Source organism: Centrocercus urophasianus, unplaced genomic scaffold, assembly GCF_019232065.1.
Source record: "Centrocercus urophasianus isolate 14NV4802_14NV808 unplaced genomic scaffold, USGS_Curo_1.0 seq_15, whole genome shotgun sequence".
NCBI classification, from domain to species: Eukaryota; Metazoa; Chordata; class Aves; order Galliformes; family Phasianidae; genus Centrocercus; species Centrocercus urophasianus.
In genome coordinates, this window is record NW_024884697.1 from 24,106,144 (window position 1) to 24,128,188 (window position 22,045).

Below are 22,045 nucleotides of genomic sequence, written 5' to 3' on the forward strand. Positions count from 1 at the left end.
AAAAAAATCTATTTGATGACTCTGACAAATCTTTCCAGTCAGGATGATCCCAAATCACCTCATCAAAACACAATATTTTCCTTGTGTTGGAAATTCAAGCAAAATGAGTGTTATTCACTAATCTATACAGAAGACCTAAAAAGTGTTCTCCAGTTTAACTGCTCATACGGCCAATTGTGGTCCTCATACAAATCTTTCATTGCTTTTCTGTTAAAATACGAATTTTATTTTAACTTGCAACTTACAGAATAGCAGTCAAAAGATGCATGTCTCCTAATAAAGAGGAGTGCCTTCTAACCAGATTAGAGGTCTCAGTTTTCAAGAAAGATGCACTTTGGAGCCACCCAGACATGAAGGCAAGCTTACTCCTGCTCTGCTAAGGAACAGGCAAACAGCATGTACCATCTCCCTGAGGCAAAAACTTGCCCTGAAGGTCAGATCTGACTCACAGGACACATATTTTATGGGCTTGCCTAACAGTTTGCTCTACTTGACTTGTCTCAAAAGCAAACTTCATAACACTTTATGCAAACATTATACAACCTTAAGTCTGAGCCATAAATCAATAAAACTCACTTAAACTTGAGGAATCTCTGTATCAGGAAATAGTTTCTTACTTGAAATTCTCCTGTAATTAATATTAACATTGCTCAATCTTACAATTTTCTCTAAGCAAATGTCACAGTACTTACAGCCTTTAAGTAAAAACATGACAAACAAGATTTTGCACAGACTCAGAGAGAGGCAAGTTTTCAAGTTGAATTTGTCTCTTATTTCCATGTGCCCCAATATAGAACTTGGCATTTGAAAACTCTTGTGTTACAATGCTGCTAGAATGCTCTTAGTACTCATGATCACAAATTTCAACAGAAGTCACCACAGAAAACTGTATTTCCTACATGCCAGAACACTACAGCTCATTTATGAATAGCCAAGACTCAGGTGGCAAGTATTTCATCACTTCCTCAAATCAAACCTCAATATTTCTGGAAGCATACCTCACTAGTGTAATGAGTTAAAACCAGTATTAGAAATGGCGTGAGTGACCAAACAGCTGTTTGACATTTAAATGTTTTTCAAAAGGATCTTCTGGGTCTGGGTCATGATTTTTTAAAATATTTTTATTTTTAGGAGAAAACAGAAAACCAGCACAACAACATGCAAATAGGCCACAGGCCCCTGTTTTTGCTCGTCCTTTACAAAAATACTTTCAGGGAAATGGTACTTGTGGGCACTGTAGATATTACCAGAATGCCGAGTAAGTAAGTAGTATTCAGACCTTACTTTCCTCTGGATCGCTATTTAAAGAAGAAAAATATTTAACCATAATTACTTAGGTAAGTCTTCTGATGCGACCTTAAGCCCTTCTTCATCTTTTCCTTTTATATCAGTAAATACAGCATTCAGAAGATTAGAAACTAGTTTGGCTCTCTAAATTTTGAAGAATTAATTTCAGAATTTTGATGTACACACAATGTGCACTACTATTTTCCAGGTGTATAAAATTACTCTGAGTGATCCACACATGATAACACAAATAAAACACTGGAAAAAAACCAGAAAACAAAAAACAGATGTTTTGCCATGGTTTACATTCAAGACATTTCTACAAGAAAACAGGTTCCCAAAAGTACAACTGGTATGACGATACTCCCATGCACTTTGTAATTTGGTGTTTTTTTGCTAAAACTGGCTAACTGAATACCATTATTACTGAAAATAGCAGACTGAAACTACACTGACTCATTGGCTTTGTATTATCACATTTCATGCAGAACCCACTCAAGAGTTCTATTTTTCCTTTTAAGGAACCACTACAAACATATTGTGCTTTTTTCCCTATATGAGGAACTAATCAGGAAAAGAATAAGCATTACTCTGCACTAAGGCACAACAGAACATGGGTTCTGAGACTGTACCGATAGAACAAAGTGAAAATATTCTGAAATTATGATACAACTTACTTCAGACCAAAACACAGTAAGCACAGTCATCTTTACGTGACTTAAAGAACTTCACCTTTGTCTGGCACTGATGATTACCGCCATCCAAACCTCTCCAGCCACAGACCATATATTCAGATGATGTTCTCAGAGTCAGAAGTAAGGTAAAAAAAAAAAAGAACGGCTTCAGGTAACTCTGGCTATCTGTGATATGCACAATATTGTATTTATCACATGGTCATCTGGTGCAGCGTAAAGTTCTCACTGAAGTTTAACTACTGTTCTACAAACCAATTGGCAAAAGCAAAACTTTTATTTCTTAGTATGGATTCACCACAGGGTGTACAAATTTCTTACCAGTCACAGTCCATCATTAACTGCACCGCTTCAAAACTGCAGCAGTGACACTCAGATCACCAATGGCTTCAAAAAACACTGAAGACCCATTCTCACACTGCATTCTTTTCAGTCTGGAGGAGGCTCAGAGGAGACTATTGTTCTCTGAAACTACTTGAAGGGAGGTTGTAGTGAGCTGGGGCTTGGCCTCTTCTCTGGCAACTAGTGGTAGAACTAGAGGGAATGGCTTCAAGATGCACCACAGAAGACTTAGGCTGGATGTTAGGAAACACTGCTTTTCTGAAAGAATGATCAAGTACTGCAATGGGCTGCCCAGGAAGGTGGTGGAGTCACCAACCCTGGAGATGTTCAACGAACGTTTGGATGTTGTGTTGAGGGATATGGTTTAGTGAGAATTTCTATGGTTTAGAAATGGGTGATAGGTGGATGGTTAGACTGGATGATCTTGAAGGTCTTTTCCAAACTTGGTGATTCTGTGATTCTGTGAAGACTGTAATTGCATCTTTCTGATTAGAATGGTATTTAATGAAAATTAAATGAAAACGCTATGGTTGTGTAAGACTGGGAAGAGGGACATAATCATTATCATTACACATTAAAACCGCAACAGAAAAACCTTAACAGCGTCAGCAGAATCATCAAATCTGAGGTATGCGTGCACCACCTACAAACTGCTAAAAATTACTGGCATCCTAATAGTAGCTACTTATGCCTTCCTATTTGCACTTCTCAGCCCATTTCAAGAGCTAATCCTTATTTTCCTCTTCAGCCAAACAGGTTCATCTTCAAAGCAAATTAAATCCAAAGGTCCTGCACAGGTGTTATAGCTTCTGTGTGTTCTAGAGGCATTTAATGATGCATATTACTTTGAAAGAAATTTTTCAAAAATGCATATATTGCTTATCATCTTACTACAGTATGTTGGAATAAAAAATAATAATATAAATAAATAATAAATAATAATACAACATCAGGCTCATTGATAAGCGTGAGAATAATTGAGGAATTTTGGAACAGAAGCAGTAAGAGATCTGCCAGGTCAGGGGGAGAGTGACACAGGATAGCTGTCTGTTGGAGAAAGGATTAGAAACTCTTTCTGGGAGGGGAGTTTGTATACATGCTTCACGCTACATTAACTTCTACAAGCCAGATTTCTCAAAGACTTGTCTTTTTTAAAGAAGACAATATCAAATACTGCATTCCTGTATTTCAGTGTTTAAGTATTGAATTGACTGAAGCCCTATTCATCCACAGCCCCCCTCACCCCCAAATTTCTTCACAGCCAGAGGAAGCAAGTGCCTGCATATATAGGGAACATTATGCAATCACTTCTTGAAGTAAAAGAATATACCCTTCAGACTCAGCAAGATATTTTGAATAATTTCCATTAACCTATTCTACACAACTTCTATACTCACACATTTGGTTACAATGAAAGAAGTCTGTAAGTGTCATACTTTCTAACTTTGAAAAGAGCCATTTAAGTTATTTCAAGAACCGGTACTATTTTTTAGACAGTATGAACACAGTCATCTGAAATAATCACAATCACAGTAAGATGACTATGCTCTATACAAGAAAAGGTACTTTTGTATGATTATCACATGGAACAAACAGCTCTAACAACAAATTATCTACTTGATTGCAAAAACAGTCTCGAATCCAAGCTTGCATAACTATGGAAGTCACCCACTTAGCCAGCAGGAAAAGGGAATCTCCAAATATTATAATTAAATAAATCTCTGTTGTAAATAAAAACATCAATGTAAAATATATCAAAAATATAAAAAGATCTAATTTTAGATTTCAATAAAACAAAATGCAGGAAAGTACTAATAAAAGAGTGAGCACGGGAACATGCTAAATTGTTTAATTCCCACAGAGCTGAATGAAGCATCTCCCTCCCTAAAGAACCACTCTTATCAGGAGGCTGCTTCCTGGAAGAGAAAGAGGCAATTGAAGCTAGGAAATGATGGATAGCAATGACCTTTCTATCTGTAAAACATGGGCATATTTCAGGTATTTAATCTTGAGAATTGGATTATTATTAATCAATTATTCATGACAATTTGAATCTATGGTAGATGTTTTTTGTTTTCTTAAATATCACATAGCTAAGGTCCTCAGAAATGAGATTAAATCCTCACAAGCAAATAGTGTTGGCACTGGCATTTTCTTCTCTCCCAAGCATTCCTTCTCCTACGTAACTGGCAGCACACACTGCCAATTACCTACCCTCTACCCTCTATAGAACTTCTGACTAAACATTCTGAAATTCACCTTTACCACTTTTTTTTTTTTTCTTAAAGGACAAAATTATGTTTTCTAGAGAACAAAGCAGGTCATTGTGGTAATGCAGAGCAGCAAAAACTCCTACGTCTCATTCCTGTTGCCGATGGCTATGCTGCTATGTGGTTTAACATTTGCTCTTTCTCACTTGCCAAAGGTGAGTGATAACAGAAGCAGAACGTCTCCAGTAAAGACTACCAGATCATAAAATGAAAATAAGAAGAAGGTGTTTGCAGATATTTAAAATATATTGCTGAAAACAAAGAAAAAGCAGATGGAGCTATGTAAGTCTAAGCTCTTTTTAAAAGCAAGACCTCCACAGTCTTGAACAAAATGCAAACTATATATGCATTTATGAAGGGTAGGGAACAGCACTGCTCCAAATAAATGAAAAAAAAACATATGAAAAATCAAGTTATTCCAGTCTGGAGAACTACACTGGAAACGAGACTCTTTCTCACAGAAGTTTTGAAACTGAAGGATCTGAAAAGCAACGGTCACTTCTCAAGGTCAACGCATGTAAGGAATATCTGGCAGTTCCAATGGTTCTCAAATATTCTTTAATTTAAACTAAGTAAATGCACCTTATTTCCAGCCCAAATGAACTTCCATACATTTGATCTAGTTCTCCCTTTGCTGTTCTTGTCTGCTACAGTCAGAGCATTTACCAGATTTACCAATCTTACCGAATTTCTGTTCATTGTGGCATCATGCTTCTTAGGCACTAAGCAAGTCTGAGACATAAACCTGTTGGAATGCATCCAGGGAAGAACCACAAAAATGATTCACAAAATGGAACACCTCTCCAATGAAGACAGGCTGAGAGAACTGGAGACTTTCAAGGTGAGGCTGGATAAGGCCCTGAGCAACTGGTCCTAGCTGTGGTGTCCCTGTTCACTGCAGGGAATTTGGATTAGATGGCCTTCAGAGGTCCCTTTCAACTCTAAGGATCTGTGATTCTATGATTCTAAGTCATTCCTTGCTAATACTGAACAGATTGAACTCCAGGAGTTTTTCCACAATAAGGCATGTTTTCAACCATTCCTGAGATATTTGTGGTTCTTCCCTGATCCTTCTCCAGCTGAACACAGTATTCCAGTAACAGTTATGAAAACCATTAACAATAAATACTGAGAGATAATATAAACACTTCCATCTTATTTAGCTCTCCCTGTTTACATGTCAGTATACGGTAGCCTTTTGAAGCACAGGGTTGTACTGGAAGATAGTTCTCATCCATCACGACTCAAGCTCTTTTCAAAGCCCATTAATTCCTTGCTTAAATAAATACATAATACTTTCCCAAGATCAGCCATTTGACCAGAATATTATGATAGTTTTCATTCTGAGGATAAGGGATGCTCCAAAGCAGGTTATGGAAGGGGTAATCTGGGGGAAGTCTCATAATCTAGAAACTTTTTTAAAAGTGGCTTGAGAAAGGGACTGTGAAGTAAAGGTGAACTGAAAGTATCTTTGTGTGGAAAATGAGTGCAGTATTTCAGCTTATTGATGTTGCCTGGTAAACTGAGTTTACAAGTGCAAATAAGAAATCATACATAATGAAGTCATTACAGAGTCTCTAACACTGGACTTCGTTGTTGGTGTGCCAGTAAAACTGACTGATTAATCTACTTCCATATAACAGCAGGATAAAACAGCTGCAAACAAGGAGAACTTTGGAAAATAAATGCTGGAACCATTTATGAAGTGAAAACTAACTAACACTAATGGATTAAGTATCAGCTGTGGAGCAGGAAAACAATGTGTATGGGAAAAAAAAGAAAGAAAATCCCTAGGATAGTAGCAAATAGTTGCTTAATCCTTGAGAAAACTGAAGTGTGTCCTGTCTAAAGCAGCTTAAAGGAACAGTTTTAAAACAGTTTTGAATGCCAAAACACTGTTTATTCCTAACCTCGAGTTTCTTTCAATATGTAATATTGCACAAAATTTAGTCCAGTGAGACAACAGATTTGGTCAAATGAAAGTGACTCTGAGCTACACTGCCAGTTATTTAAAATTAAGTGTTTAAGTGATAAACCAACTTCTCTCTCTCCTACTTCTGTTGCTCTAATTTTAGTTACCATACAGTTTATTTTGTAGACCTCCTGCATGCTACAAGAGATATCTGTCATTCAGTCTTAGACTGTTCCTCAATTTTGACTTCTCTACTCATAGACACAAAAAAAAAGTAAAAATTAAAAAAAAAAGCTGCATTAATTTCTTCATTTTCTATTCTTCCTTCCTTCTAGACCTTGTTTGCTGATAGGAACAACAAAGGGTTAAAAAAAATTAATCAAACTTGAAACAGAAAGTAGTGTGTCACAACAGCTACTCAGACTCATAATAAAGCCACTAGTATATTAAACAATGATCAAGACAAAGAGTTACAGAAACTTCCAGCTTTCACCTAAATTTGCTTTCAACAAAGAGGAACCAGGAAGAACTCCAAGAAGGGCACATTTATGCACAGAACAAAAAAAAACCTCTGAATTTTACCATGTATCTAGCTTTTCTATTATTTTTTTTTTTTTTAAATTCCCATCCCAGAGTCATACAGCTGCACCTAACCGTCAAGCCACTTCACACTTTTTTCACTACCAGAGACTTGCAAAATCTGCTGCAAATTTTACCATACACTGAAAAATGTATGCAGTTCCTTGGTGCAGCCAATACGCACCCTTGCATCAAAGAGATCAGAGGAAACACAGCACTGCCATACTACTGTCCTTGATTCTTCCTTCCTTCCATAGTTCAGGCATGCTGTTAAACCACTACCAGATAAATTTGCTTTCCCAAAGGTCTGGGACTAAGAAATGGGGAATTAGAATAAGAACACTCCAAAACGAGTGAACTCCATACCTGCCTTCCCACATCCTCAACAAAAGCACCAGCCAATTGCTTGTACTGGGCCTAAATTAATAATCCTTAGGGATTAAGGAAACTCCAAAATCATGTAAAACAATTTTTTATTGCCCATGAAGAAATATTTTATAAATTATGAGAAGCCGATCACATAAAGAGAAAAATAAACTCTGTAACTCCAGAGAAAATGAACAACTGCAACAATGGGATCAAAAACTATGAATTTATCTGACTGAATAGTGGAGTGTATGCACAGTGTAAAGAAAGAGCAAAGCATGTGGTCAAACAACGATCTCAGACTGGGATCTGGAGCACCACTCCGCTTTCAGCCCATTTACTTCCTGAATACACCCTACAATTAAGAAGAATTTTTCATGCTGCCTCTCCCTTCAACATCCAGATTCAAGAATTCACAGAATTTTAAAGTCGCATTAGCTCTGGTAACTAAAATACTTTCTCCCCAGGAGAGTACAATTGTAGATGATCTTTTGGACAACACATGATCCTGGAAAGACAAAAATGGGAATAATCTTACACTTTTTATGATTCAAAGTACCTAAGACATAAACTAGGAATGTGGGAATGTGAAAAAAAAACTGAAAAAAAAAAACCCTAAAACACCTAAAAACTCCAATTTATAACACTTTAGGTTTAAAACCTAGTTGTGCCACATTCTTCAACTTTTGAGAGGACTAGCTACCTGAAGATTCAAAGATTTTTTATAAAATTACATCTGATTCAGTGTAACTGGAAGAAACTGCTTTCAGTATGGTTTACCTCCATAACCTGAGAAATCTGAGGTGATGAGACTGAGCACAGCTGCATACTGCAGTTCACACGCCTACTAAATGATACAAATTTTACCAGAAGAACATATAATTAAGAGTTAAAATATTGATCCTGTAGAGATATATAATATATTACACCATATTCATCACAATGTTATTTCAAATTGTTTCTTAGAGATGCTGACAGAAGTCATTTCAGGAAATAAATTCTCAGACATGCATGACAGTTGCAAAACAATTGCATTTGACACACATTTAAGGGAGTCAACAGGCAGTATCCCCTTTACACGACTAAAGCAAGCCTAAATGGCAGCAATTTGTTCTGGAAGTACTTACTTCTGATGAGGTCACCATCAGTGTGATTTCCCCAGACAGACTGCTCTTGTATCTCTGGCTGTATACGTTGGTTACTGGAAGACTGGTTTATGTCTTTATCTCCTGCTGCAATATTCTGTTGGTCAGTTTTTTCTAAGGCAAAAGAAATGTGAGCTTGTTAGTTTCTTTGGTATTTTTCTTCTGGGTGAGCAAATCTTATATTTGAAAGTTAAAAACTAGAGAATATACAGTGCAACTTTCATTAACATCTCATATATTTTCCTTAGATATAAATCCTAATAAAGACAATTTTTGTTTTCCTAACCAGATGAAAATATTCCCTCCTTAAAAAAAAAGTCTTTCAGTCATCATTCGTTTAGTCACACAAAATAACAGTCAGCATCTTTTGCAACAACAATTGAGTTTATGTTCAGTTACATTCCATGATATTTTCAGATAAAAATTTCAATCTGTCACACACACAAAAAAACATTACTTCTTGCCCATGTGCATGTGCCTCTGCCTCTGGCATATAAAAGCTACAGAAATTCCACAAAAGTCTGTTTTCCATTATTTACAATGCAACTTACGATTGAAGATCAGTATTTTTGAAACGAAAATGATGACTACAATTAAATTTATTTTAACAGTGTGCCACTAAAAAATTAGATTTTGAATTAGTGATTATATTCAACAGCCTGTAAGGAAAAGAAGAATTATTTTCTCTCTCCAAGTACACACAAGATGCAGGGAAGTTTCCAGAGAAGAAATTCTTACGCTTACTTCAAAAGACAGTAGATATTTTTGTTTTGACGGCCTTTATATTCTCAAGCCAAGGTGAGATGCAGCTTTCATATTCATGAAATAGTTAATATTCATGTAGAATATTAGCTTATATCATTTCAACGTGAACTACTTTTCAGTACATGTATGAGATATAATGCCTGCTGTAAAACTAAAGTAAAAAAGTAACTGTTGAAAATTGTTAGATCTCTTTTTTTCAACCTGTTTATAAACCATATATATGTGTATATATGTATATATATATATATATATATAAAACATTTATCACAATGTAATGATTTCATATCCACTAGTAAAGCAATTGTTCTGGTTCTGAGATGCAGAAAAATCACTGATTTCTACAGCTGCTATGGTTAGTTTCTTTATGTAGCCAACAGTAGTCTGACTTTAAATCCTAACTTTCTGCCTTTGTTATTCACCCTATTAAACTGAGCCACTGAACATCATTCAAAATAATATATGCCATATTATATGTATAGTAGCATGAGCCTTCAAGCACTGCTGCTCCTCTTCTACTATTTTCTGCCTCTGAAAATTCTGACCCTGCTACCTGTATGTTTCCTCTCTCTCAGTGCTCCCTCATAACACCATTTCCTCAATACCTTGTCAATATCTCCTCAAGTCCATCCTAAGATGAATAGTTTCATCAGGATTGGTGCAAAGTTACCTCACTGATTGGAAAGATATTCATCAACTTCAACGAGTTTTGCATACTGCCCTTTATAACCTAACTTCTTCTAGACACTCATCCTCTCCAAACCAAAACCAAAATCAAACACAGATTTTCTTGAAGCTCTTTCACAGGCCTCAGTCACAAATTATTTATCCCAGATATCTATCAGACACAAATATGACTGTATTAAAGTGTAACAATTTTGTCTGTGCAGTTGGGCATTAGGTCTCTCAAAAGTGTTTGAAAAGTGCTCTGCAATAGGCTGAATGACAATAAGTAGTGTCCTGGAGAGAGCTAACGTAAAGAACTGCAAGCACAGTACAATCTCCTTTTCATACAGAGTAAGCTTAAATGAGCTATTTTAAGAGATTTTGCTCTTGATCTACTCTACTGCAGTAAAAACACTTAAGATTAGAACAATATCTACCCTGCAGCTGTAGTACAAAACAGGAGAGTTGCTGTATACAATTTTCTTGTATAGGATACATGCTTGTAGTGCCTTACTATTTGATGTAGTAAACAACAAACAACTGTAAGGAAAGATTAGTATCAGCATTTGTGGGGCTGCTGATGTTCTAGATTACATTTTTATCTACAAAAATTGAAGGAGTGCAGAATGCAACCAAAACATCATTATTCATAGGAATTTAGTTTTCATTCCTCTGCTTGTTTTCTGCTCAGTATATATATAAACATTTTTCTTTACGGGTTTTACTTGTGTTTTCCATGTTTATTTCCATTGTTCTAGCTGGATATGACAAACAGCCAGTCAAAACCTTGTAAACCATATTATTAGTTAACAAGAAAGAAAACGCACTATTAAGAAACAAAAACAACTGCAACTGAACACCAATTAACATGAACTGAGTGACTATTCTTTGATTTATTGAATTTGTATTAAATCTTCCCCATGAATGTTCCTAATAATAACTTCAAAATTGCACCAGTGACATTAAGCATTTATTTGATATTTTACTTCCCACTTCTTCATCACCCAACAGAGGAGCCAGACTCCTGTCAGATGCTTCCATAGGGATGTGGTAGGTCAGAGCTAAGCACCACACAGCTGCTCCTACCCTTCCCAGTGGGGCATGGGGGAGATAGCAGAAAGAGTAAAAGGGAGGAAACCTGTGGGTCAAAATATACTAGTAATAAATGATGATAAGGAGAAACAAAGCAGAAGCAAGTGATACAAAGGCAATTGCTCACCACCTCACATGGGTTTTCAAGCAACAGATACATCCCCCCCAAAAAACCTTCTCTCAGTTCTTGCTGAGGAGCATGAGGGTACATGGTATGGTCAGTTCAGTCTAGCTATTCCAGCTGGCAGCCTCTTGCCCACCCCCAGCCTCTCACCAAGTGAGAGGCAAGCACAGCTCAGCAACAGCAAAACCACTGGTGTGTTATCAATGCTGTTTTAGTCAGAAATCCAAAACACAGCACTGACTGCTGTGAAGAAACCTATTTCCATCCTTGCCAGACTTGGTGTGGTGGGGATTTAGAAGAATGGTGCCTTAAGTTGTGTTTATTTTTTTGTAAGTTCACACTACTAAAAAACTGATGTGCAGAACACTGAAAATAAACAAATACTGGTGTCCCAATTGTTCTTTCTCTCTGAAGTGCACCAGGCCTGAATTTTAGTAGAAAGGCATTTCTTTATTATTTCCTTACAAGAAACAACTGATGATGGGATCATAGTATCTCTCTTTTTATTCTTATCCCTTTTGAAGTGCAGCTACAACATATCAACAACTGATCACACACGAAAACAGCCTCAAGAACAATCTTGAGTCTGTATTTTGTTGATGCCATTATTTTTTGGTTTAGGTGTGTAAGAATAGTTATGGATACTTCATAAAAGGTAATGAATTCATGAGACCAGTAAAAATCCACATAAAAGCCTTAGTTTTCTCCGATGTGCCATGCTTGTGGCAGAACAGGGTTAATAAAACCTGCAGCAACCACCAGTACTAATGGCTGGATATTGCCACAGTCAAGCATGTCATTTTTCCGCTGTATTTTCAAATAAATTTGTAACACTTCTCTGCTTTAATTAAGCTTAGCCTTAAGAAATTTTATGTAGTATTTATTTGGTATGTTAGCTTCTGCTTCATCTAGTACACTCTTCCACTCTCCGGTGACTAACCTTCAAAACTGACAGCCAAGAAGAAAACCAGATGCTCTTCCTAACAGTTCAAATAATGGAAGGAAAAGAATCATTATGTTCTGCATCTGGCTGTGCTTGGAAATCCAATCTCTCCTCAGAACCACTCCAAGTTACTCTAGGTTATGTCACAAAAGCAACACAGGCTTCTTACCCAGATACTTGGTTCTACTGACATATTCAGCCTCCTGATCAGTAACCTGGATGACTATATGCCTCCTCTAGGCGAGGAGCAGTCCCTGAGCTGAGCTCCTAGCCAAGAGCCCTGTGGGTTTGATAGCCGCACAGATCACTCTGTGATTTATCCTGAACATAAGCCTGGGCACAAACTCTACTCGTGCAGGGAATAATGCAAATGTAAGGTTTAAATAAGGAAAAGAAGGAACATGCAGGCCAAAGGGACAATTAACAATCTAAATCATATCTATGTTATGGACAAGATAAAAATTAAAAACTTGATTCACATCTAAAAATGTGTTTCATGAAATAAATGAATAAACTCTTAGGAATTATTAAAGCATATATAAATTTGTTTTATGCTACAGTAATTCACTGTACCACAATCTTTTTATATTTGTTTCTAGAACTACACAGCAATACATACATATTTCATGGAATAAATCTTTGTATTTGCAGTCGCAAATGACTGCAATATTGATTTTTAAGTTCAGTTTTGGTTTCATTAGCATGCAAACTGACAGAAAACACAAAATAAGAACAGGTAAAGGATGTGCATTTGAAGGACACACCTCAGTCTTTGACAAACACCCACCTCTCCTTTAAGTGTTTGTCGATTCATATCTTTACCTTCCAGCTGTCTCCAACCACCTACCGTCTCTCTGGAGCTCAGACAGAAATGTGTCCCAATGAGTTCAAACACAGCTACAGCAAGACTGAGATATCAAACATAGAAACATACCTTAATGCATAGAAACTATGTACTATCCAACCCCTCCACAAGCAAAAAAATGAAATTGACTTCCCATATTGAGTGTGTCAGATAACCTCATACTGTCACAGGCAGCTGATTTCTATTCATTATATGACACATAATAGCATAAACTGATATAGCCCTCTCTTTCAAGAAGCTGAATGATGAAAATTGCTAGAACTGCAACATGACAAACTTGACTTCAGAAACTGGTTCAAAGTTCACGTACTGATACAGGGGTGTGGTAGACAAAAAAAGTTAAAAATCCTGCAGCTGTCACAACTAAAGGCTTTGTTGTTATGGCATTCATCTTCTGTTCACCAACACTATGGGAGGCAGCACCAAATAAAGTAAAAGCAGCTGCTGGGAAAGCCTTCTGGAAACCTGAGTGCATCATTCTCGTCAAGGATGCAGGAACAAGCAGAATGGACTTGCATAGCTGACCACCATGAAGAATGCAGAAACAAGAGGAACTCAACACTATCATTATATAAGGACAGAAGAATGATGGAAGCATGAGATAAAGCTTATTTAAACACCTAGGTATGACACTGCTGGGATGCATAAAGGCTGCCCCAAAAATAATGCCTCCTATTTTATTATATCAGCCCGCAATGTTTGAGGCAAATGTTGGTGGTATGGCAGTAAGAATTGAACCATCCCATCAACATTCCTTAGCAGCGTCTGACATGGAAGGGTGCATGAAGAAAAGGTGTGTCAATGAATTCCTGCATGTGGAAAAAATTGTGTCCATTTAGATTCGTTGATGCTTGATGAATATTTATGGAAACCAAACAGTGGATGTGAGCACAGTGAGGCAGTGGGTGGTGGTTCAGCAGTGGTGACACTGACAGTGGGTCACCTCTGCTGATGCAGACTTTTAAGAGCACAGCATGCAGGCTCTTGTTCATCACAAGTGAAAATAAAGAGCTAATGGTGGTGACTATGTTGAAAAACATCATTTTTTAGCTGAGACTTTTCTGTATCAACTAGTGTCACTGTATTCTTTGTCTCCGTTGTAAATCCACAGAAATAAATACGAGGCATTACTTTTGGAGCGACCTACACACTCTACACTAGTACTCTAGTCTCAAGATCATTTCTTGGCTAGGGTGCATCAGGCACAGTCCTACAGTACATCTTCCAGATTGTTTAGTTCAAAAAGAATCCAGCCCAGGTCACTCCCCAAGAAAGCAAATCAAAGCAGGGGTGAACAGGATGTTCAGTTCAAAACAGCACTACTGATCCAAATGAAAACACTAGCACAGACACGGTCATCGCTGGATACTACTTAACAGGAAGAAAAATCAAGTGTTTTAAAGTGAAGCCTAACTTCTGAAGGTCTGAAATAGAATTTGAGAAACATGACTGCAATATAAAGCTTGCCTATGAGATGGAACAAAAATATTTCAAATTTGATGCAAGACCTTAACAGTCAGCTCTGTGAAATACAAGTCTATCACACCCATGTAGACATGAATCACTTTACTGGAACTGCATGCACATGAAACTGAAAGCAGAAGTGTATTATTATGACTAGCTAGAGTCAGACAACTCTGGAAGTTTTAGGTACTGTAGTCAGTAACGTTTAATAAATGCTTTACTGCTGACAGAAAACTATACAACTAATTAACACAGATTCTCTAAACTCTCTTCACATTAAGTAGAAATTCAAATTGGGCAAACCCTTCCTAGGTTTGAGCAATTTGTGTGTATAACTTAGCCATTAAAACAAAAATCCATTACTCTCAACATTGGGGCATTGCTAGTAAAGCGCAACAGTCACAGTGACACTTATAGGTGTTGTTTCAAGACGTTCCCAGAGTCAGTTTTCTGTCACCTCATCTTACCTAGCACTGTAGTGCTCCTGGTCATGAAAACAGTTGAAGACACAGAATACTAAGGGGTTTGAATCACATCGCTGAGGAAGAGAACATTGTTTTTGTGATTTTCTGGATGGAGGTTCTGAATGAACTAATACTGCTGTATATGGTTTCTTCAGGCACCAAACCATAACTGCATCTCCACTCAGCAACAGTGATGTGATTTGCACAGGAGAGAACAGCCACTTACAGAATCTCTTAGTACTTCTACTAGAGTCAGCCATACACACCCATCACCTAATAAAGAAACCTAATGGATTTCCATTGTATAAATGGCTATTAGAAATTTCTAATAGTTTGTGTGATTATCATTTTTTTTCTTCATTTCTTTAGATTGTTTGTAAATTCAGAAAGTTAAATATTAATTGACATGTTATTCTACTCAGTCAGTTGATAATGGGCAAAAGTAGAAGCATTCCAAATACTTCATAGATGATACTGTTGCATCTTTTAAAATGTGTCTTGATTCCCAAAATATAGTTCCATGTTTGTTGAAAGTTCTCTCTTGTACTCTCTGGTTTATTCAAATGCAGAGGATTTAATGGAAGAAGTCTACCCATAGTCCAAGCAATAACCATGGTGTGACCTCCAATATACAAAATGTTCTCCTTAAAGCAGAAAGGCTGCTGGTCACAAATCATCAAATTCCTTGCTTCGGGATGCTGAACTATTCTGGCATTTGCCAGTGCTGAAAATACTTGATCACAGTCAAAGTAAGCTGATACAGACACTATGCATTCTGACTACGTTGTACTGCACACAGGTAGATGTAGTCATATTTTGATTCCAAGGCCTATGGAGCCCAGAAAAGCAGAGATGATGTGAGCAAAATCTTGAACAACAGCTCACAACTATGCTTACGCTTCTGCAAGGACGTGGCAAAACACAAACCCAGTGTTTGCAGAAATTAGGTTAAATCTGTCATCCTCTTTCAGCTGCACACTTTTCACACAAATAATAGTTTAAAGACTGAAACCGAATATTGATACTGCCAAAAAAGAGCACTATTTCATCAACTATCTCTCGCAGTATGGAGGGGCAAAGTCCAAAGATTCTCAGAAATATTTATATATGTGTTAAATCATAAAATGAACTGAAAAAGAACAGTGGCAGTGGAGAAGATAAGAGAATCTATTGCTTAAGGCAATGCATGAATGTTCTCTCAAGTTGAGAAAGTCAGAGAATGCCACCTCTGTAGGCCAAGCTGAATCTCAACCCAAAGTGAAGTTCTTTTGTTTGTTTCCTCCACATCGTAGCATAGTTATTTGCTGAGTATTTACAGTTCAGTTAGTTTCTTTTCCTTTTATGAAAAAGAACACTTAGGTTTCAGCATCTGAATACTTATGAGAGCAAACAAAACAAGCACCTCGAAATTTGGATTTTTTTATGACACCTCACCAAACTTCAGAAGAAAACAGAAGTTTGTTCTCAGGATGCAAGATATCTACAGCAGGTAGACAAATATAGAACACATGTTAAAGTATGCTGCTATCAAAGAGAAATTCTTGCTCATTAGGGTGTGCTTAAAACTTTGCTATATGTAAATCATTTTTTTCTGATTAAAGAATTTTTATTCCTAGGTGGACACAAACCAAAAAGATGTCATTGTAAATATAAGGAATCATCAGCTATCTATTAGGAGATGATTCCAAGTAAATTAATAATTATTTCAACTTACTACAACTCTAGCCCATTTTCAGAAATAATGAAAATTTCAGCCACAGCTTTTACAATTATCCCCAAATTCTACAGTAGTCAGTATACTTTGTGTGTCCTGTGGGATGGTACAGAAAGTGCTGCAGGGTGTTGAAAGTTCCAGATATATTATCTGAGATCTTCAGTCCCGGAATATCTCAACTACCTAACCCTGTAACCACACACTGCAAAGCTGACAACAGAAATGCTGGAATATAGACTGGAAATGTTATGAACTCACCTCTTCCTCTTTCCACCCCCATTTCCCCAGCAGAATTAGACTTGAAAAAAGCAACAAATATCCACAGTTATCCTTAAATCTAAGTTCACTAGAATTTTTTTTTTTTTAAAAAGGCACATCTCAATGCTGAACTGAGTAAAAAAAAATGAAAAAGGCTTTATCTTTCTGTGAACTATGCATGTCCCTTAAAACTGAGCATGTGCCTTGAAAGGTGTGGCCAGTGAGCAAGCCTGAGTCAACACATTACACTACTATGCACCTTAGTGATCCCTGAAAGTCACTCTACAACCTTTCACTTTGACAGCTCTGAGCTGAAGCTGTGCCTTTCAGGCTCTGCACAGAACTTGTCTGTGTGCAGGCCGCAGCTCTTCTCCTTACTTTCCGTAAGAAGAAAGAGCAGGTATTGAGAATCTTATGGAAATTGAACCATATACAACTTTATTTCATAGTTAAAACACAATTCAAAGTGGTACTCTAAGAAGACTGTTCTCTAGGCTACTTTGCTCACTGGCTTGAAACTCCCCTAACTCTGATGTATGGCCTACACAATGCATTTAACCAGGGTGGCCATTGGATCACATGACAGAGAAAAGTGTGGAAAATAAACATGTATCACAAATACTGTTCTTTTCTGGCCAAAACGTGATTCTGAGAGTTCTGTTCCGCCTGATCTTCTGTATCTAATCTTCTTTTATTATTTTTTTTTACTGTTTAGAAGTTATGAGTCATTCTCCAGGACAAAAAAAAAAAAAACAACAAACCCAAAACAATAAGATAAGTATAAGCCAATTTAATATGTCTCCCTGCCAGACTTTTTTTTTTTTTAAAAAAAAAAAAAAAAAAAAAAAAAACTTTGCTGCAGATACTTTCTGGTTTCTCAAATGAGTCTTCAACTTTGATTTCACACAGCTATTGATTTTCCACGTTACAAAAGCAGAGGCTGCATCTTTAATCCGCTGTTGCACAACCGAGTTACCAGGCTCTGCTAAGTTAACCTCTTATGTATAAAGTCACAGCCTTTGAACAACCTTATTTGTCTGTTCTTCAGAGGCAAAAAACTGCTGTCAGAACTCTGAAAAACAAAGCAGTAGCTGTAAATGCAAGAAAAGAAATAAGTCTCATCTTCACAGGCCAGAACTCAGCAGGCAAACACACTGCCCTGCTTTGAGGACAACCTACAGAACACCTTGTCAAACTCCTCTACATGAAGGTGATCAGAGCATCAATATACTCTGTGCAAGTGCAAACTGCACACAGTTTGAAGAATTTCTCGCTATGATGAACACGCTTCTGAAGAACAGTTGAGCAGTAAACACAAAACATGTGAACAGTCTATGAACAGGCATTAGGCGCAGCACCAACATAAACTAAGAGGAGAAACAGGAATGTGCCCTCCCACCTGCGCAGCAATGCTGGCCCAGGACTGCCCTTCTCAACTCATTGCAGGGCTGAGAAGAAGAGCTTGGCAAAGAGCTCCAAAAAGCAAACGCCAAAGCTGAGCAATGAGGAGGCGGTTTCAAGGAGCAGCATCTGCCTCTCAGTGACTGCAGTTTTTCAAGCAGTGAGAAGCAGCACTGACATCAGTGCATCCTTTACTTCTTCCCATTTTGCGTTTTTTACATAGAATATTTCTGGCTAAAACAATAAAGGCGGGGTAGTGAAAGTGTTACAGAGGTACACCCAAGAGGGGCCAGGAGCAGGGAGCAGCGAGGGGTTAAAACCCACAGAACGAGTCAGTAAACGCATCATTCAAATAAAAGGCGCAACAATTACCGAGAAACTTTAAAGCGACTCACCTCGAGGGAGCGAGATCAAAGCGCCGCCGTCACTCGGAGCCCGCTCTGGCCCTTCAGGCCCTGGAGGAAGAGGTTCCCTCACTTGGGACATCTGCCAGCTCTCACCGAGTAGCGCAGAGCCTGCACTCCCTCCAGCCGAACTAACACGCCACCCTGCAGGAACAAGCACGCGAAAGGACTCGTTAGCGCGTTCTACGCAGAAAACTCACGGCTCGGGGCGCGGGACCGCGGAGGGACAGCGACGAAGCGGCGGCAACTTCGCGGCCAGGCGCGCCTCCCGCCCCCCGCGGCGACACCCGCGGGACCGGGGGGCGGCGGCCGCGGGCGAGGGGGAGGGCGGCGGCGGCGGCCCGGCAGCTGGAGGGCGCGGGGCCCCACGCGGCGCGGAGGGGCGCGCCCTACCTCCGCATTTCCTCCCGCTCCGCCGCGCAGCCCGGCCCCCTCCGCGTCCCTGCTCCCCCGGCGCCCGCCGCCTCGCGCGCCCCGCGCGCCCCGCGGGCCTTCCCCCGGGCACACGCGTTGACTCAATGACCCGAAACAGCCCCCCGACGGCCCCCCGCCGCCGCAGTCACGGCTTTGCCATCATTTCCGGACGATGAAACATCCCACTCCGGCTGGCGGCGAGCGCGGCTCGGGGCGGCCGCTGTGCGTGTCCCGCCGCCCGCCAGCGCCGGGCCGCGGGCTGGGCCGCCCCCCGCCCCCAGCCGGGCCTCCCGCCACGGGAAGTCCCCGGGAGGCTGAAACCCGTCAGGCAGAAATAGGGAGAAAGGAAAAAAAAAAAAAACAAACAACCACCACCCTGAAAGGAAGGCTTTCATGCCTGGACAGTGCTTGCAGCTGTAGGGTTTGGCTGAGGCACTTCTCATGGTGCAGCCGCTGCCTCAGAAGTTGTGCGTTGCGGTGGTTACTGTTTGCCTTCACCCCGTCGCGCCTCAGAAAGCGGGCAGCCTGGTAGCCTGGGCAGGACTGTGGGCTCTGCTGCCTGCCCGGCCTGCCGCCCCTCACACCTGTCCTGGCCTGTGTGCCTCTGCCCACAGCACGGGTATGTGAGGAGGAAGGACTGGCCAAGTGTTTTTCAGCTGCAGAAACCCAGAGAGCAAACCACTCCTTCCGCTAGTACCTGCCTAGCAGCCTTACCTGTGGTTCTCTAAACACATTTCTTTCCCATTACACCAATTGGTTTGGTTGGCGTATGCTCTGCTGCTGCCCACACTATGGAGTGTTGCCACTATTCACCAATGTACCCGTACATTAAGATACCTTGCACATCCTACTGCAGCTCTGTACACCTCTCTCATTACATGTTCATCTTTAGTCTGTAATTTCTTTAAAAGATAGAAATTCTAGCATGATTTAGTGAAGATGCTTTACTGCTGTTTCCCATCACAGTGGACAAGCAGGTACCTTCTAGGAAGTTGGAACTAGGAATTAAAAATAGCCAAGTTATAAATTTGTCTGCATCCTAATATGGGAAAAGAGAACTGATGGTTATTGTTTCTGATATCATAAGTACTAAATAATGTGGTCAGATAGTAAGAGTTTTCTTCTTAAAGCTGAGCATTTTCCTGCAATGCTCACATACTGACTGTACAGCATAAATAACTGAGTAGGAGCCATTTCCTTTGGGACACCACCCACTTTAGGGCCTTTTCTAATTGCAAAAGCCATCACTGTTCAGCTTTATTATTGGTCACTATTGGTGCAAGAGGTAAGTGTGATGCAACTAATAAGAAATGCTATTTCAGGTTTATATATTTTCTGCCGAGAAATACGATCATTTTTAAGTATTTCAGTAAACTAAGATGTTCTTTGGTACAATGTAATATTTCTTTAAGCTTTTTCATGATATAATGGAAAAAAAAGTGCGCTATGTCCAGAAGAAGCCAAGTAAAAATTCCATTTAGTGTACACAAACTTATATTGCATTGCATAATAATAATGTGGGTATCAATATCTGCACTTCTCATCTAAGAAAACATTGCATAACTTTCCACAGCACCAGTATACAACAGCTGCTTCTCTCCTCGCTGCCCTGGAGGCAGAGCACTTCAGGCATAAGGTAGAAGGACTTACCTCAAACTCACAAGTGAGTCAGTAGTAGAAGAGCAATTATGACTCATCCTCAACGTCCAAGCCTGTGTTTTTCCCTCTGAAACTGGGAAACAGCACAGAACAGGGGGAGGAGCAACAATTTAGCCGGCCACACCCTGCCTTCAAAATGTTTCATTGGATAATACGTGTCTATCTAGCAGATACCATGCAGATTTTACGGTTGATTTTTTTTTTAACCTTATCTATAACACACACATGGTGACCGTCTTGGTGTTCAGTTTATCTTTTTCAAAAAGATGATGGCATGAACTCACTGTGTGAAGGTTCTGCTGAAGGCAGCTGCCTATATAGAGATTGAAACAACCAAATGAATGAGCTGAATTGGATCTTCTGATGATGTTGCCGTACTGCCACTGATGCAGTGTACAATAAGCCCAAGTAAAATCAAATAAAACAAGTTCAGATAATTCAATATGCAAAAAGTTCAGTTCACTGAAATAACATTAAAAATACTGTGCAACACATTCAACTACATTGAAAAGCTGTGGTGCTGCTTGTACCACAGTTGTTTTACTGATTGTGAAAAGATAGATCCAGATGTGGTCACTGTTAGTGAGATACCGCAGGTAGGCAAAGTTCATTGGCAGAAGCCAACAATATGGCACACTCCTGGCAGCCTAACACTGCTGATCTAAACTGATTGTTTCATACTGTTTTTTAAAGTTTAACTATTATTAAAACTTCTGAGGGAGTGGGCAGCCTAATAGCAGCAGCCGCTCAAGTATAATACAAACATGAGACGCAACAGATCTTACTACAGGAGTCAGGGTACAGGTTGTTGCACTATTCCACTACACTCTTTCATTCATAGAATCATAGAATCAACAAGGTTGGAAAAGACCTAAAAGATCATCCAGTCCAACCGTTCACCTATTCCCAATAGCTCCCACTAAACCATGTCCATCAACACAACATCCAGCCTTTCCTTGAACACCCCCAGGGTCGGTGACTACACCACCTCATTGCTAGATTAGAAAATTCAGGTATGCTTTTCAAGATCATAATGGCAGATCTGGGAGGTGAATGTGAAGGTAAGCTCAAAACATTTTTAATGCAGTAAGTATGGTTTGTAGTCAGGTAAAAGTTTTCTAAAAGCCTTCTCTGTGTTTCTTTCCTTATTGAACATTTCTGGAAAACAAAATCCTATTAAAAGTGCACAAAATGCAAAACACAGTCATATGTCTTCAGGACA

General features: G+C 39.0%; 1 protein-coding gene across 1 annotated transcript in view; it reads right to left on the bottom strand.

The window, feature by feature from the left end:
- Positions 1-20,899, bottom strand: part of MDFIC (MyoD family inhibitor domain containing) — a 49,158-nt gene extending 28,259 nt beyond the window's left edge. The window contains exons 1-3 of the mRNA XM_042816250.1: positions 20,815-20,899; positions 18,742-18,894; positions 8,576-8,707 (exon numbers count right to left, since the gene is read on the bottom strand). Of these exons, the coding sequence (XP_042672184.1) occupies positions 8,576-8,707; positions 18,742-18,832 (223 nt within the window). The 5' untranslated portion in view covers positions 18,833-18,894; positions 20,815-20,899. The remainder of the gene's footprint in view (positions 1-8,575; positions 8,708-18,741; positions 18,895-20,814) is intronic.
- Positions 20,900-22,045: the final 1,146 nt, after the last annotated feature.